General features: G+C 40.0%; 1 protein-coding gene across 1 annotated transcript in view; it reads left to right on the top strand.

The window, feature by feature from the left end:
- Positions 1-15,274, top strand: part of si:ch211-233m11.1 (NACHT, LRR and PYD domains-containing protein 14) — a 58,438-nt gene extending 43,164 nt beyond the window's left edge. The window contains exons 11-14 of the mRNA XM_053333523.1: positions 10,171-10,344; positions 13,495-13,668; positions 14,219-14,392; positions 15,166-15,274. Of these exons, the coding sequence (XP_053189498.1) occupies positions 10,171-10,344; positions 13,495-13,668; positions 14,219-14,392; positions 15,166-15,181 (538 nt within the window). The 3' untranslated portion in view covers positions 15,182-15,274. The remainder of the gene's footprint in view (positions 1-10,170; positions 10,345-13,494; positions 13,669-14,218; positions 14,393-15,165) is intronic.
- Positions 15,275-16,098: the final 824 nt, after the last annotated feature.

Raw genomic sequence — 16,098 nt, forward strand, 5'->3', positions numbered from 1 at the left:
TTTTCTCTGTACGTTTGCTGACAAAAAATACAAGATTACAAAAACTTTAAAGTGAATGGACTGGACTGTACTTATATAGCGCCTTTCTAGTCTTTGCGACCACTCAAAGCGCTTTACATTACAATCATTCACCCTTTCACACACTGATGGCAGGAGCTACCACGCAGGGCGCCAACCTGCTCATCAGGAGGGAATCTAATCATTCATTTACATTCACCCTTTCACACACTGATGGCAGGAGCTACCACGCAGGGCGCCAACCTGCTCATCAGGAGGGAATCTAATCATTCATTTACATTCACCCACCGTTGGCACAGCAACGGGAGCAATTTTGGGGTTAAGTGTCTTGCCCAAGGACACATCGACATGTTGACTGGAGGAGCCGGGAATCGAACCACCAATCTTCCAATTGGAGAACGACTGCTCTACCTCTGCTCTACCTCCTGAGCCACAGCCGCCCAGTCCGTGTAAAGTAAGAATAAATATGTGTTCTGAGTCTGACATACCACAGAAAAGTGTGTTGTTAACCACCCTGCCAAATTTGAATGATTAAAAAAAATCGCCAAATATATGAAATTAGGCTTCAAAGTTGTGTAAAAATCAGCCTCTTTCTCTGCTCCCAAACGCTGTGGGTGTGGCTGCAGAGTCCGATGAAGCCCCGCCCCCTACCAAGTGTCACCTGTCAATCAAAGTCACCACCTCCACCAGAAACATGGACGCTACATCTGAGAGCTTTCTGCTGCTAACTCGGCAGCTAACTCAGCGGCTAACTCAGCTAACTGGCTAACTGTAGACTGTAGTAGCAGCAGTTAGCGCTGAATGTATTTATACCTCTACAGCAGCAGGGGCGGGTTTATGCTAATCCTAGCTCCACAATTCAAATCTAAATGGTTGAAATGCTTTTTACACATTTTTTAGAAATACATTTATGACCCATTTAATGTGTTTAGAAGAAAATGTCTGAATTCACTTTACACAGTCTTCATCACAGCTACTTTGAGGATCTAATTTCCAGATTTTTACCGCAAAACTTTTTATCATCATCCTTCATTAAAACCTGAAAAGGATTAACATGATCAAACATAATCATATTGTTATTCTACTTATTCCATGATAGATAATTGATTATCACCATAATGTAAACATAACAGCAATGTAACACCTTCTCACATGAAGTAAACGTTCTCATACCAACATTTGTGTTTATGAAAGGAGAAATTATAATGACAGTTCTTCAAATACACATTTATCTGTGATAGCTGTAATAACTGTGATGATGGAGGTTTTCTTTAGGTAATTAATTATAATTATACTGATATAAGTAATTGATATTGAAGTTTTGATATTCAAGAAGTTTGTGTATAAGTTTTAACACTATTTCTCACTTTCATGCTGTGTTGAGAGAGAGAAGTGGAACTCAGGAATGTGTCTTTTAATTTCTGACGCTGGTCTGATGTTAGAAAAGGGAGTGAAGTCTCTCTGATAAGTTATGACGTCCTCCATGGAATGTGAATGGATCTTTGTTTGTCCAAGAGAGAGATCATGTCAGATGATGTTCTGATCTGTACTGATGCTGCGCCGGCTAAACATTTTTCAGCCTCACGTGAAAATGACGACAAATGATGTAAAATACAAATATGTTTAAAATGTGACTCAGACAGACTCTTGCTTATGGTCATTTTATCCATAATAACAGTTAATGGGGGAAATAACAGGTCATGACAAAATCTTGACAAAAGTTGTTTACTGTTCTGAACCAGGACACCAAATATAGGCTAACACTTTGGAGTGATACACTGTAATCTGTCTCCACTTTCTGTCAAACTGCAGTGATGTATCAGATCAGTCTAATCAGATCTTGTTCTGTCATAAAGTGACAGAACAGGTTTGGGTGCGTTATCAACCTACAGCTGGTCAGATCTTAGTATCGGTTTGTTTTCTTTAGAAACAGTTTGAGTTTCCAGGTAATCAGGACTTTGTTTCCACAGTTCATTCTGACTCTGTGACATTTGTCACAATCCGGCTCACGGATGGACAAAATAGGGGAGACCACACATTTATTGTACATATCCTAAAAAATAAATGAAGCAAAAACCAAACATGTTGGAAGTCAGAGGAGAAAGACCACGTGACTGGCTGCCACTAGCTGATATAGAAGATGCTCAGTCCAGGTGAGCTGAATCTCCATGATGAGCCAACTCCTCCCACAAGGCTCCTGCTGGTAGACCACGGCTGCTTCTCAATTCTCTTAATTGATGTCTCGCTAGGATTGAGGATCGAGGAGGATTTCTGAGGAGCTATGAGCAAGGAAACACGTGAGCAGCCACCACTGTAATTGATTTATTTGTCTTATTGGTTTTATTCCAGAGTGATTTTGTTTTAGTTTGTTCAGTTCGTTTCAACATCTTCCTCTGTGTGTTTTATCGTGTTTCATGCTTCAGTTTAATGCAAAACATCTTACATTTGTTATCTTACATTTTACACATACAAACTTATAATACTATAATACTAATATTTGTTTTATTAGAACAACTTTTGGGTATTTTTAGTACTAAATTTTTAGTTTTTTTCCTGTTAGTAGTTGGAGGTGTGATGTTACGTGTGGCTGATATGTCTTTACTGCATTATTATGAGTGATGTAGTACTGCAGTATTACAGTAAAAGTACTGCAGTATTATAGTAAAAGTACTGCAGTATTATAGTGATGTAGTATGCAGTATTATAGTAAAAGTACTGCAGTATTATAGTGATGTAGTATGCAGTATTACAGTAAAAGTACTGCAGTATTATAGTGATGTAGTATGCAGTATTACAGTAAAAGTACTGCAGTATTATAGTGATGTAGTATGCAGTATTACAGTAAAAGTACTGCAGTATTATAGTGATGTAGTATGCAGTATTACAGTAAAAGTACTGCAGTATTATAGTGATGTAGTATGCAGTATTACAGTAAAAGTACTGCAGTATTATAGTGATGAAGTATGCAGTATTACAGAAAGTAAATAAGTACTTTTTAATTAATCTGAGAGAGTTTATGGTAAAATTAAGAAATCTTTGTGTTTGTGACACTGTACTTTAAACAGAGTTAATAATATTTTTATATATATACATATACACCAATCTACTGCAATCCAACACAACAGGTCTGACATTATTTTATGACTCTTATACATTTTAAGTTTCTGCTGTCAGAAAGATTTTATTTGCAAGACTTGTTCTGGAGTATTTTACACTGTTGCCTTTACTTTGGTAAACGAGCTGTCAGTGCTTCATTTGATGGTTGAAAGACTTTTTATTGTTCATAATTGACTATTTTTCTGTACTAGTGCTCACTGCATGTAAACTGTTATGGTGTGTCAGTAATGCGTGTTGTTACTTTTGGCTCTGAACTTTTAATGAATCAATCAGGACAAGTTATGTAAAGGTTTGGGAAAAACACATTCCCAGGATTGTGTGGGTGTGGGTTGATCAGATTTGACTGACAGGGCCCATGACAGCCTATTAATACATAAGAGTAACATGACACCATCTGAACCATCACTTACCATCAGACCAGTTAGACTGGTTATTAAGTTATGAGGAAAAGATGACTGTCATCTTTAATCAGCAAACAGCAGCCTGCACACATACAGCACTGATGAAGCAGAGTTTAGCTCCTACTGTAACAGGGACTGATGATAGTTCCACATGAACTGAAACAAGTCTGAAATTGTGAAAAACAGCAAGTCTGAGGAAGAATTGTGACCAATGCAGTGAAGTTGAAAGTATTCAGTCAGATGTCATTTTACAGTCATCAGAGCAGAAGGAGGAAAATAGCAAGTCTGAGGCAGGTGAGTGTTAATATCAGGACTGTAAATAATGATTACTGTCATTATTGATCAATCTGATGATTATTTATCACATTCATTGTTTAGTTGATTAAAGTGTGTCAGAATAATGTGAAATGACAGAGTTTGAGGTGTTAAACGTTGTTTCCTGTTGTAGTTTTCCTGGTTTCTGCGTCCTCACAACGATGTAACGTGACTCACTGCTGAGCTCTAAATAGAGAGAAGTCACAGTTAAGAAGCACACACATGTTTATCTGAAGTCTGTTTGTTGGATTTAAACCAGACTCAAAGTTTCTCTTTGTGATGACTAGAAAACACACATGGTTGTAGTTAAAGTCATGTCAACTAATAAGAAGCTACTAAGTTGAGAGGCAGGACTGGGTTTATTATACTGTGTATGTGTGTGTGTCTCCAGTGTTACTGGTTTACTTCTCAGACTCCAGAAGATGAAGAAAGAGGAGGAAGAGGAGGACGGAGCAGAGTCTGTAATATCCAGCTGTCTGTCTATGAAGAGTGACCGGTCTAAAGGTGTTGTTCCTCTCTTCAGTAATGAACCTGGACCCTCAGACACAAAGTAAGAGACTGTTTCTACTGTAAACTGACCTGAAGAGAGAGAGAGAGAGAGAGAGAGAGAGAGAGAGAGAGAGAGAGAGACCCCCGGGTCTGAAGGCATCTAAATGCCCCTAACGGAAACCTTTCTGCTTCGACATGCGCAAGGGGCCGAGGTCCCGCCCAATGCTGCTTGCAGCTTTAATTTGCGGTCTTCTTCTTGTTCTTCTCTGTCTTTGCTGGCACATTGTTGTCTCTGTTTAATTACTGTTGAACTCTTGTAATCTTGCTATATATTATTTTATCTCAAATTGAATGTGTTGAATCTCAGAGGCTGAAGAACAGAAACTGTGTAAGTGTGTAAATACTAACAGTCTGGACTGTTTATGAAGGGAAAGAGCTGCATGCAGCTTGTGAGCTGTCGGTTGGCCTCCACTAATGTCATGTGACATAAAGAATGTGTTCATGTCCACAGAGAGAGGAAGAGGAGGGCTGTTTCTGTGGAGGAGCAGATGTCCTGCTGTTCTTTGTGTCAGGACGTCCTGAAGGATCCAGTCTGGGACCAGTCTGCTTCATCAGGAGACTCCTCCTGTCCCCAGTGTGGAAAAAGATCCAGAACCAGAGCTGGACTGCAGACAGACAGTCAGACCAGCACTGTACAAAGTAAGGCTGAAGATCTGTCTGTTGATGTCATCATCTCTGAAAACAGGAATCTACCTCCTCTATCCTACTGAACATTAACAGTCACACTGATTTCTGGTTCATTCTACCTTTTTTCTTCTCTTTCAGCAGTAAGTGGTCTGCAGGAGCTTTTAGATGAACATCACATCAGCCTGAGCAGCACATGTGAATGTGTGACTCAAGGAACTGATGAAGCAGGAAGTGAAATCCTCCTCATCAGCATCTTCACTGAGGTCCACATCACAGAGAGACAGAGTGAAGAGGTTAATACCCAACATGAGGTGAGGCAGCTTGAAACAGCTTCCAAGATGAAGACCCTCCATGACACTCCAATCAAGTGTCAGGACATCTTTAAAGTCTTACCTGACCAACAGAAACACATCAGAGTGGTTCTGATGAACGGCGTCGCTGGCGTTGGAAAAACCTTCTCAGTGCTGAAGTTCACTCTGGACTGGGCACAGCGCTCCAACAACCAAGATATCAGTCTGCTGATTCTGTTCTCGTTCAGGTCGCTGAACTTGATCAAAGATGAGCAGTACAGTCTGCTCATGCTGATCCATGTTTTCCATCCAACATTACAGAAGCTCACAGCAAAGATGCTCGCTGTCTGTAAAGTTCTGTTCATCTTTGACGGCCTGGATGAAAGCAGACTTTCACTGGATTTCAACAACAGTGAGGTCGTGTCTGATTTCACACAGAAGTCATCAGTCAGCGTGCTGTTGACAAACCTCATCAAGGGGAAGCTGCTTCCATTGGCTCTCGTCTGGATAACCTCCCGACCTGCAGCAGCCAATCAGATCCCTCCTTCATGTGTTAACAGGGTAACAGAAGTACGAGGCTTCACTGACCCCCAGAAGGAGGAGTACTTCAGGAGGAGATTCAGAGTTAAAAAGCAGTCCAGCGCAATCATCTCACACATCAAGACATCCAGGAGCCTCCACATCATGTGTTACATCCCAGTCTTCTGCTGGATCACTGCTACAGTTCTGGACCACATGTTGACTACAGACCATAGAGGAGAGCTGCCCAAGACCCTGACTGACATGTACTCACACTTCCTGCTGGTTCAGACAAAGAGGAAGAAGAACAAGTATGATGAGGTACATGAGACGAGTCCACAGGAGCTGACGGAGGCTGACAGGAACCTTCTTCTGAAGCTGGGGAGGCTGGCGTTTGAACAACTGGAGAAAGGAAACATCATGTTCTACCAAGAAGACCTGGAGCAGTGTGGTCTTGATGTCACAGAGGCCTCGGTGTTATCAGGAGTTTGTACACAGATCTTCAAAAGAGAGAGTGTGATCTTCCAGAAAACAGTCTACAGCTTTGTTCATCTGAGCGTTCAGGAGTTTCTGGCTGCAGTCTACATGTACCACTGTTACACCAGCAGGAAGACAAAGGTACTGGAGGACTTCCTGAGAGAATCAAAACTAAAGTCTGTCCTCGAGAAAGTTTCAGCTTATTTCAGAAACAAGCCATCTGACAGTGATCATGGTTTAACATCCCTGGATGACTTCCTGAAGAGAGTCATGGAGAAATCTCTCAGAAGTAAAAATGGCCACCTGGACCTGTTTATCCGCTTCCTTCATGGCCTCTCTCTGGAGTCCAATCAGAGTCTCTTAGGAGGCCTGCTGGGTCAGACAGACAACAGTCCAGAAACCATCCAGAGAGTCATCAACAACCTGAAGAAGATGAACAGTGGTGATATCTCTCCTGACAGAAGCATCAACATCTTCCACTGTCTGATGGAGATGAACGACCGCTCAGTACATCAGGAGATCCAACAGTTCCTGAAGTCAGGGAACAGATCATGGAACGAACTCTCTGTGATTGACTGCTCAGCTCTGGCCTACATGCTGCAGATGTCAGAGGAGGTTCTGGATGAGTTGGACCTGAAGAAGTACAACACATCAAAGGAGGGACGACTGAGACTGATCCCAGCTGTGAGGAACTGCAGAAAGGCTCAGTAAGTCCAGATGTGATTAACATTATAAATCAGTGTAGATTAGTAGTTTAGTTCTTCAATTGTAAATGATATAAAATTAAAGTGTAAATAGTGCTCTACTTGTTGATAGCTGAAATAACTTGTCAGTTATATTCAGTCTCAGATGTTGTTGAGCTGTTTAAATGTTGTGAGTTTAAATAATGTTATTCTATTTATTTCTAGTAATTTGACAGTTCATTCTTCTCTTTCTCTTCCTTTGTGTGTTGGAGGATTCATTCAAACCTGGTGAAACACATGAAGGACTTTAGAGGTTGTGGTTGAGGTTTTATTACAGCAGCATTGTATCACAACATATATCAGTATTTTACAGTTATCAGTGAAAGCAGTAAAGTTATTATTACATGATATATAATCAGACATACAGGTAATACCTGATTTTACTCAGAAGGCTTTAAAATAAGATCTGATCTAATCATCAAACTGGTTCAATAATATCAGTTATACAACAATATGTAAAGTTAGCTAACGTTAACCAACATTAGCCTCCGTAAACTACTGGTCATAGAGACTAAACCCCTGAGTGTGTTGAACCGAGCAATGGAGCCTTTTATTTCTCATCAGTTCATCTTTTTATTGTAAAGAGGGAAGTGGTGTTACATGGTGTTGTTCTGAAGTCTTTCTGATATTCTGTTGCTCACAGAAAGAAACTCTCAGCTGTTTTCTCTCTTGTTGGTGTAGAGAAGAGTAGTAGCAGGAAATGCACAGAGGTCTGATCAATATATAAGAGCAGAATGGCAGAATTCAGCCTGTTTAAAGAGATCTGATACACATTAAAGCTCAATGTTATATTTTAATGCTGAAACACTGATAACATCTTTCTGATGACATCATGTTGAAATAATTCAACCTGGGTTTGACCATAGCTCACCGGTTAGAGCACCCGCCCCATGTGTTGAGGCTATAGTCCTCGTTGCAGGCGACCCTGGTTTGAATCCTGCGTGTCATTCCCCCTCTCTCTGCCTCCTGTTTCCTGTCTATCTCTACTGTCCTGTACATTAAAGGCAAAAAAGCCTGAAAAAATATACTACTAATATAATATATAAAATAACAATAATTCAACCTGATTGGTGCTGAATCCGTTTTTCAGATTCTCAGAAAAGAAAGTGGACACTAAACGTCTAAATATTGAATACATTCATATTTAATGATGATCAGGTGTAATATTGTCAGGTCATTAGTTTCATTAGTGTTTGTGAAGAGTCAGTAAATGTAGCTGCTTATGGATGTGAACCTGACAGCAGCAGGTAGCAAAGAGAGATGATCTTTCTCAACTGGAACTGTTCACTGAGCTGAACTGAGTCTAAATATCTTGCAGTCACATTAAACATAGTGGACAGTAAAAGTGGTTTTCTAATCAAGATGTCCTCATGTTAACTTAGCAAATATTTAAAATATTCAAAAAGATGATCTGAACCACTGATGTGAAGATAAAATGTTCATCAAAATAGTGAATGTCAAACTGTTTGATCATCAAATGCATGAAGTAAATATAAAGTGTCTCTTTCATGATAACATATGTTGGAATATTTGTGTCATTACAGACTAAAGGACTGTGGACTCTCAGAGACTCACTGTGAAGTTTTGGCCTCAGCTCTGAAGTCCAACCCCTCCCATCTGACACATCTGGACCTGAGTAACAACAAACTGTCTGATTCATCAGTGAAGCGTCTGTCTGCTGGACTGGAGAGTCCAAACTGTGGACTGGAGACTCTGATGTGAGTTTACTGACTGTAGCTTTGGTAGATGTATTTCTATTTATTAAATTCAAATTCTTATTATTGTTAAAATAGTGCTCTACTTGTTGATAGATGAAATAACTTGTCAGTTATATTCAGTCTCAGATGTTCTTGAGCTGTTTTTTTTTCACACACACACACACACACACACACACACACACACACACAGAACACAGTGAGACAGCATCAGCTGAACTGGGAGTGTTCTGGTAGCTTACTGGTCTGTGCTTTGATTCTGGTGTTGGACCTTTGTTGCATGTCATTCTCTGTCTCTCTCTCCTCTTGTTTCCTGTTTATCTCTCAACTGTCCATTAAAGGAATAAAATGCCTCACAAAACAAAGATTTCAAATATTCAAAAAGATGATCTGAACCACTGATGTGAAGATCAAATGTTCATCAAAATAGTGAATGTCTGGGGTTGAGCATAGCTCAGTGGGTAGAGAAACCGCCCCATGTGTAGAGGCTACAGTCCCCGCTGCAGGCAACCCCAGTTGGGATCCCGCACCGAGCAGTCCTATCCTGCATGTCATTCCCCCCTCTCTGCCTCCTGTTTCCTGTCTATCTCTACTGACCTGTACATTAAAGGCAAAAAAGCCTGAAAAAATATACTTTGAAAAAAAAAGAAAATAATGAATGTCAAACTGTTTGATCATCGAATGCATGAAGTAAATATAAAGTGTACTCTTTCATGATAACATATGTTGTAATATTTGTGTCATTACAGACTTTGTGACTGTGGACTCTCAGAGACTCACTGTGAAGTTGTGGCTTCAGCTCTGAAGTCCAACCTTCATCTGACACATCTGGACCTGAGTCACAACAAACTGTCTGATTCATCAGTGAAGCGTCTGTCTGCTGGACTGGAGAGTCCAAACTGTAGACTGAAGACTCTGAAGTGAGTTCACTGACTGTAGCTTTGGTTTATTTATTTGAAATAACTTGTCAGTTATATTCAGTCATTCAGTCTCAGATGTTCTTGAGCTGTTTTTTCACACACACACACACACACACACACACACACACACACACACACACACACACAGAGCACAGTGAGACAGCATCAGCTGAACTGGCAGTGTTCTCGTAGCTTACTGGTCTGTGCTTTGATTCTGGTGCTGGACCTTTGTTGCATGTCATTCTCTGTCTCTCTCTCCTCTTGTTTCCTGTTTATCTCTCAACTGTCCATTAAAGGAATAAAATGCCTCACAAAACAAAGATTTCAAATATTCAAAAAGATGATCTGAACCACTGATGTGAAGATCAAATGTTCATCAAAATAGTGAATGTCAAACTGTTTGATCATCAAATGCATGAAGTAAATATAAAGTGTCCTCTTTCATAATAACATATGTTGTAATATTTGTGTCATTACAGACTTTGGTACTGTGAACTCTCAGAGACTCACTGTGAAGTTTTGGCCTCAGCTCTGAAGTCCAACCCCTCCCATCTGACACATCTGGACCTGAGTCACAACAAACTGTCTGATTCATCAGTGAAGCGTCTGTCTGCTGGACTGGAGAGTCCAAACTGTAGACTGAAGACTCTGATGTGAGTTCACTGACTGTAGCTTTGGTTTATTTATTTGAAATAACTTGTCAGTTATATTCAGTCTCAGATGTTCTTGAGCTGTTTTTTTCACACACACACACATGAAGACACACACACACACACACACACACACACACACAGAGAACACAGTGAGACAGCATCAGCTGAACTGGGAGTGTTCTGGTAGCTTACTGGTCTGTGCTTTGATTCTGGTGCTGGACCTTTGTTGCATGTCATTCTCTGTCTCTCTCTCCTCTTGTTTCCTGTTTATCTCTCAACTGTCCATTAAAGGAATAAAATGCCTCACAAAACAAAGATTTCAAATATTCAAAAAGATGATCTGAACCACTGATGTGAAGATCAAATGTTCATCAAAATAGTGAATGTCAAACTGTTTGATCATCAAATGCATGAAGTAAATATAAAGTGTCTCTTTCATGATAACATATGTTGTAATATTTGTGTCATTACAGACTTTGGTACTGTGAACTCTCAGAGACTCACTGTGAAGTTTTGGCCTCAGCTCTGAAGTCCAACTCCTCCCATCTGACACATCTGAGCCTGAGTGAGAACAAACTGTCTGATTCATCAGTGAAGCGTCTGTCTGCTGGACTGGAGAGTCCAAACTGTAGACTGAAGACTCTGATGTGAGTTCACTGACTGTAGCTTTGGTAGATTTATTTCTATTTATTCAATTCAAATTCTTCAGTGAAGAAGTTTCAAATGTTTGGTTCATAATTTTCAGGATTTGTTGAACACAAATGTGTAGAATGTAAATGTTTTCAGGAATTTAAAATCCACAGTCTTGTTGTGAGTAAAAATGACTTCCAGAGTGTAAACTAATATGAGGCTTCAGCAGTCTGAGTTCCACATATCAAGTAAGTATGTTTGTGTTTCTTCAGTGTTTCCTTGCTGAGCTGCAGTGGAGGGATCCAAACTCAAAGAGGGAATTTACTTCTAAATATTCTGAAACTTTGAGTCACACTAATCAAGTGTGAGTCTACCAGACTGCCAAAGCCTCATATTAACTCACGAGAACGAGACAACACACGATAATGAGGCGAGATGAGATGAGAACTTTTTTTTTTTTTTTTTTAAGAAAACTTAAATGATTAAATATTTGACTGGAAACATAATCCTTTATTTAACTGAAGGTCACAAAATACAAAACAATGCAAGTGCATTTTGAAATGAAATGTTTTAACTGTTACGAGTTAATAATAATAATGATAATAATAATAATGCATTTTATGTAAAGGTGCCTTTCAAAGCACTCAAGGTCACCTTACAAGGCACATATAACACAACAACAGTACATCAAACAATATAAATCAGACATTTAGTGCAAAGATAAAGAATAAATATGAATGTGACTATAAAGTGCATTAGTACAATAAATAAACAAGAACGAGTTAACTCGTGGTTAATCACAAATTAATCACATTTTTTGTTTGTTCTAAAAATGCTTTAAAAGAGATATTTGTCATGGTTTTAATACTCTTATTAACATGGGAGAGAACATGTGCTGCTTTATGCAAATGTGTGTTTATTACTACTGAAACAATCCAGTATCCAGCTAATACAGAGACTCTCCTGCTGCTCCCTAAAGGCAGACCACACTAGATCATTAACAACAGATAACACATGAACAACTCTACAAGAAACACACTTTCAGCCTGCAGGTGGGTTAACACTGTGGAGGACGAGGGTCTGCCTTTGGTGAGCCGGAGGAGGTCTCTCTGTATCAGCTGTATGATCGGCCAGCTGCTGCTATTTGAGACTCAACATACTCCGGTGGAATCTCAGTTTCAGGATGTCTTGCATTGAAAAGGTTTATTTACTTGTTCAAGGAGAAATAAATGAATCATCAGTACACGTTATGTTCTGATGCTCCCTTCAATTCTGAAGTTTCTCTCCTCCGGGGAAAGACTTTAAACCACATAGATAATGTCACAGGTTGAGCCATGTCCAAATATAGGCAGATCCAATACATCTACAATATACCCAGTGCATATTGATGATGGAAAATTCCCTAACAATCCCCTCTTATTGATCATGAGATCAATACTGACTACCCATACTCTAGACATTACAGACTACCCACGGAGTACTCCAGAATGAAAACAGCATTTACAGTACAAATCCACAAAAGTCACCTGAAAAATCTCCAAAATTAAACCCATGGTTAACATGTAATTCCTTTATGCCTAATGCAGTTTCATGTGCCATATCCATCACTTCAGCTGTCGCATCAGAAATGTAAGAACAACATTCAGAGCCTATAATTTTACAGGTGCCACCGTGTGATGCAAGCAGGAAGTCAAGAGCCATTCTGTTCTGCAGAATGACAGTTTGGATTTCCTGTAACTCCTTATGTTCAGCCAACATAGCTCTACTGGAGGCATTCAGGTGACTTTCTAAGAATTTAGATAAAGATGCAAGTTCCTGTTGTGACACATAAACACCATACCAGAGTAAAAGGATGCTGATCACACATTGGGAGCATGTTAACTCCCTCCTGTATCTATGCAATGGAGGATACAGTGAAGCTATTTCTGAGGCATCTACTGTCCTGATCAGGGGAATCAAATAAGCCAAATAGCAAATACCTTGTGATTCTTTGTATGGCATGCAGAAATAAGCTTTATCACCTCCAATTAAATATACTCTCTTGGGCAGGCGAGACTGCTTTAGAGTGACATTTACTACCATATTACAACTGCTCTGTCCTACCTCCTCCTGATCTGACCCTACTCTTCAGAAACACAATGGAACATTTTGCAGTGCATGAGTGGGCAGAGGGGAAAATAAACTGAGCAGACCCTCAGGGGTGTTGACTCACTTTGCTCCACCAACCTCTGATCATAGCCGCGGCCCATGTCCACTTTCTCTTCATAAAGATGTCAGGTCTTGCGACATAGGAATCATTTTCTTCTCATCTGTCAGTGGGACACTCAAAAATAACAGCGTTCACAGTTCGTTTTGTACGAGACAGAGCTGAAGGTCCTGGACCTCCAGTATTGTCTAGCTCCATTTTAGCAACATCACATTCTGTTTCATTTGCATTTTCGTTGCTACTGAGCTTTAAAAATTAATTACTCCGTCTTTGCAACTTTGTTTCTAAACTGACTTCATTTATTCTTTATTCAGATTGTTTGAATGCAGTTTGTCAAAGATCAGCTGTGATCATCTGGTCTCAGCTCTGAAGGGCAACTCCTCCCATCTGAGAGAGCTGAATCTGGGAGGAAACAAACTGTATGATTCAGGAGTGAAGCAGCTGTGTGGTTTTGTGGAGAGTCCAGACTGCAAACTGCAGAGTCTGAGGTCAGTTCACTGTTTGTCTGTTACTATTGTTGATCTTAATGTTTAACATCTGAACCTAATTTATGTTCATACATAATTTACATCATGAAGTTCATTTGTTTCCTTGTTTTCATGTTTTTACTGTTCAAAGTTTAGTGTGTAGTTATAAAAGATGACTGATTGTTAAAGGAAGTGTAGAAAATGTTCACTGTTAGTTGTTAAAGTAAAGTTTATAATTGTTGGTAAAAAGTCACATCTGTATTCAGAAGAGCCTCTCAACTAATATCTGTTTGAAACTCATGAAGTTTACTTGATGGAGAGATATTTCATTATTTTCTATAATGTGTTTTAATGAATAATTGATCATTGATATTTATCCTTCAGAAAACACACACACACACACACACACACACACACACACACACACACACACACACACACACACATATATACATTTTTTTTTAAAACTTGTACATTTAAATCTTCTTCAGCTCTGAACAGATTATTAAACATTTAATAATTTCAATCATGAACTTTGTTTCTATACTGACTTCATTTATTCTTTATTCAGATTGATGTTCTGCAGTTTGTCAAAGATCAGCTGTAATTATCTGGCCTCAGCTCTGAAGTACAACTCCTCCCATTTGAGAGAGCTGGATCTGAGAGGAAACTACCTGAAGAAATCAGATGTGAAACAGCTGATTGATCTTCAGCAGATTCCAGACTGCAGACTGGAGACTCTGTTGTGAGTAGAGAGTTGGAGTCACTCTGTGTTGATTTCAGCAGTTTAGTATTAAACACAGTCAGTATCAAAGCAAAGATCCAGTATTTCCTGGTGAAGCTCCAACCTTCTCAGTGATGCTTTCCTCAGAGAGAGAGAGAGAGAGAGAGAGAGAGAGAGAGAGAGAGAGAGAGAGAGAGAGAGAGAGAGAGAGAGAGAGAGAGAGAGAGAGAGAGAGAGAGAGAGAGAGAGAGAGAGAGAGAGAGAGAGAGAGAGAGAGAGAGAGAGAGAGAGAGAGAGAGAGAGAGAGAGGAGAGAGAGAGAGAGAGAGAGAGAGAGAGAGAGAGAGAGAGAGAGAGAGAGAGAGAGAGAGAGAGAGAGAGAGAGAGAGAGAGAGAGAGGAGAGAGAGAGAGAGAGAGAGAGAGAGAGAGAGAGAGAGAGAGAGTTTAGTAACCATGTGGTTAACCCTAACTTCTGCAGTAATGATGTGTTCATGACTCTCAGCACTTTATTTCCTCTGTGTACTTGAGTGAAATCTGCAGAGGAAACACACTTGATAGTAAAAGTGTGTGCAGGTGTGTGAGCTTGGAGCTCAGTGTGTTCACTCCAACACGTTAACATGAGAGCTGAAAGGAAGCAAGCTACGCTGCACAGCTGTTCCACTTCTGGTCTGAACAGGACTGAAGTCCCTGCTGCTCTTTATACTGGATGTGCTGCATCACTGACTGACAGCTGATCAAGTGAGTCTCACTAAACACTCATTTATCTCCTCTGTTCTTTCTTCTTCTCTCATCAGATGGAAGGGTTATTGATCTCTGTCAGAGTGAGAGTGAACATCCAGGAGTGTTGAGAGAGGATCAACTGGATCCTGATGATCCATCTGGAGTCTGGATCTGGATTTTGTCATCTTCACTCAATTCTCTTAACTGACTACAAACTGAACAGTTTTCTCTGGATTTAGCTGAAGTCAGCACTTTACAGATTTGTTCTACATGAGCTGTTTGATGCAGAAAAGATAAAAACAGGTGTTATAAGTCAGACTGTGAGCCTGGGCTCATATTTATCAAGCGTCTCAGAATCACACTGAGAGTTAAAGAGGACTAAAACTAATGAATGAAGCAGAAGAGAATTGACTGTGACTTTCAGCAGGAGAAGGATTACTGCTGGGAGAGAGTGAGACGTGGCTGTTTTACCACAGTCAGAGCAGCAGAGTAGAAATAATGATGCCGTGTTGTAGTTTTCTCACAATCTCAGCTGGAAATATTAAACAGTGATCATTTGGTCCACTATATTGCTAAAGGTATTGGTTCACCTGCCTTGACTCGCATATGAACCTAAGTGAAATCCTATTCTTGATCCATATGTTCAATATGACGTTGGTCCACCCTTTGCAGCTATAACAGCTTCAACTCTTCTGGGAAGGCTTTCCACAAGGTTTAGGAGTGTCTTTATGGTAATGTTTGACCATTCTTCCAGAAGCACATTTGTGAGGTCACACACTGATGTTGGACCAGAAGGCCTGACTCTCAGTCTCCGCTCTGATTCATCCCAAAGGTGTTCTATCGGGTTGAGGTCAGGACTCTGTGCAGGCCAGTCAAGTTCATCCACACCAAACTCTCTCATCCATGTCTTTATGGTGCACAGTCATGTTGGAACAGGAAGGGTTAGGGTTCCCCAAACTGTTCCCACAAAGTTAGGAGCATGGAATTGTCCAAACTCTTTTGATATG

The sequence above is a fragment of the Scomber japonicus genome, chromosome 14 (assembly GCF_027409825.1).
Source record: "Scomber japonicus isolate fScoJap1 chromosome 14, fScoJap1.pri, whole genome shotgun sequence".
NCBI lineage: Eukaryota > Metazoa > Chordata > Actinopteri > Scombriformes > Scombridae > Scomber > Scomber japonicus.